The sequence below is a fragment of the Penaeus japonicus genome, unplaced genomic scaffold, assembly GCF_977035675.1.
Source record: "Penaeus japonicus unplaced genomic scaffold, GWHDUDI00000001_assembly GWHDUDI00000027, whole genome shotgun sequence".
NCBI lineage: Eukaryota > Metazoa > Arthropoda > Malacostraca > Decapoda > Penaeidae > Penaeus > Penaeus japonicus.
The window spans coordinates 12,678,946-12,681,445 of NW_028234429.1; the positions used below are offsets into that span (position 1 = coordinate 12,678,946).

General features: G+C 42.0%; 1 protein-coding gene across 6 annotated transcripts in view; it reads left to right on the forward strand.

The window, feature by feature from the left end:
* The window catches only part of LOC122260609 (pancreatic triacylglycerol lipase), a 33,618-nt gene that overhangs the window by 29,790 nt on the left and 1,328 nt on the right, over nucleotides 1–2,500 (forward strand). For all 6 annotated transcript variants that reach the window (XM_086552609.1, XM_043027977.2, XM_043027993.2 and 3 more), the window contains exons 5-8: nucleotides 329–487; nucleotides 941–1,069; nucleotides 1,551–1,681; nucleotides 2,045–2,177. In XM_086552609.1, coding sequence (XP_086408735.1) covers nucleotides 329–487; nucleotides 941–1,069; nucleotides 1,551–1,681; nucleotides 2,045–2,177 — 552 coding nt within the window. The remainder of the gene's footprint in view (nucleotides 1–328; nucleotides 488–940; nucleotides 1,070–1,550; nucleotides 1,682–2,044; nucleotides 2,178–2,500) is intronic.

Here is a 2,500-nt window from a genome sequence, read left to right on the forward strand (position 1 = left end):
TTGACTTACCTTATGGCGGTAGAAAATGTAAAAAATCAATATAATGTATGTAAGGTAAAATGCATATGCAAATTGCTTATTACATATTAAAAGTTTCTATCTGGTATCGCAGGACAATGAGTCCGTTAAGTTTTCACCTTCTGATATGATTAATTAAACAATGTTATTACTTTATATATGCGTGGATATATTTCTTTTTTACATTGTTAAGATTGTTATCTTAAAAAAACATCACCTTCAATCCATAACAATAACCTACAACCTACCTATCTACCTATCCATCTACCTCCGCACAACAAACACTCCAATGGGCCGGACTTGACTTCAGGATACGCCGGCGAGCGGGTACCAGGATTAGGCAGGATCACCGGCCTGGATCCGGCTGAGCCCTTCTTCCAGTACCTTCCGACCCGCGTTCGCCTCGACCCTTCGGATGCTCTCTTCGTCGACGTAATTCACACCGATATGGATTCGATTTTCAGTCTCGGTGAGGATCTTTGCATTTGTTTTTGTATCATATGCAAGTTAGAAAGCATGGGGGACTATGATGGATATTTTAACGAATCTGTTTTTTTGCAAATAAAGGGTTGGATTCCTTCTTCTTTCACATTTTTTGGGGGTAGAGCGGGCTTATCATTATTGTTTTTTTTTCTCTTTAATTAAGTATTTGGGAATCCAAACTACGACTCAGTTAAAGTCAAACCCAATCTGACTGCCATAGACAATGGATCTAGCCGCTTTTCTCACTTTAATTTAGGCGCGAAACAAAGAGACAAAAAACAAAAGAGAACCAGACGCGGGAAGTATTCCCTGGGGGCACGAGAGTAATTCTAGCCTACCGATTCTTTTTCTCACACAGCATAACAACGTTCTTTTTCTATTAGATTTACTCACTGAATCCTTTTTTCATACTACGTTTTACAACTCTCACGGGACACAGGCTACGGGCTAGAGCAACAAGTTGGCCACCTTGACTTCTACCCGAACGGCGGACGACAGCAGCCGGGTTGCGACTCCCTCACCCGCATTCCGCTCACGGCGCTCACGGATGGCCAGGATTTCCTCGAGGGTGAGACAGTATGAAAAATAAGGAATGAAAGATAATGGATATAATATATATTAAACACCAATGGAAGACATAAGGAATAGTAGTCATAATGCTTACACAACTTAATCTAGACAATTTTGTTAAAAAAAAACTTAATTGTGAATGGTTTGATGAAGTCCTTTGAGTGATTAAGAAAGTCACAACGATGTAATCCGTCTCTCGGCTTGTTTTTTCTATCAATGTGTATCTATCTATCGATCTAATCATCTATAATCATCTACAGATTCATATACCTAATCTATATCTACATAGGTTCTCTCTCTCTCACTCTCACTCCTTCTCCTTTCCCTTTCCCATTCCCTCTCCTACTCCCTCTCTCTCTCCTTCTCCCTCCCCCATCCCTCTCTATCTCTCTACATCATTCAGTTAATCCGTCTCTCCACATATCTAACCATCTCTCTACCTCCACATCTAAACACCCTTTTCCCTTCGTACCTTCAAGGCCTGGACGCGGCACAGAAGGAGTTCATTGCCTGCAGCCACAACAGAGCCCCGAAACTCTTCACCGACTCCATCCTCTCGCCCTGCCCTTACCTGGCTTTCGAGTGCTCTTCTTACGATAGTTATATGGCTGTGAGTACCTGGGGCTTTATTTCCTTGGCTGTAATGGTGTCGGATGTGTGTGTGGAGGAGAGGCTGTGTGTTCATTTGTTGGGTTGTGTTTGTGTGTGCGTGTGTGTGTTTGTTTGTGTGTGTGCGCGCGCGCGTGTGTGTGTGTGTTTCTGTGTGTGTGTCTGGCTGATGAAGCATATATATCACTATCCTAAAAGTACAAGGTCTTGCCTAAGATCTGTACATCTTTATATAAGCAATCATCATCTTGTTTTTTTTTCCATTAGCCTTCCGTACCTCGCAATTTCCGAAGTAGACAAAAAAAAAAAAAAAAGAAAAAAAAAAAAAAACACGACAATGACTCCACACATTTTCTTCCCCCAGGGTAAGTGCCACAGCTGCGGAGAAGACGGCACGCGTTGCGCTCCCATGGGCCTCCACGCAGACGCCTGGCAAGGGAACAAGACCGAGCCGATCTCGCTCTATGTCTCCACAACCACGGGGCCGCATTACTGCTGTGAGTTTGGATGACATGTTCTGAAATACTTTCTATGGTAATGTAGAAAAAAAAAAAAAACAGCTTTCAGTTGATTGGAAGATATTTTCGATGGTTTATTGTTGCTGTTCCTTTTGAAGATGTTTTTGTTAGTTTGTTTGTATACCCAATACATAACAATTCACTCTAGTGGACTTAATCAGGAAACAGGGCGACGATGTTCCTTGTTCAGCTGCAGAATTCAGAAAACTTCCATCAACAGAATCTGGACAGAGAGGTTACTTAATTCTAACTTTTCCTTCTTCGAAAACTATCACCCGAAATAGTCTTAACCGAAGCTCCTT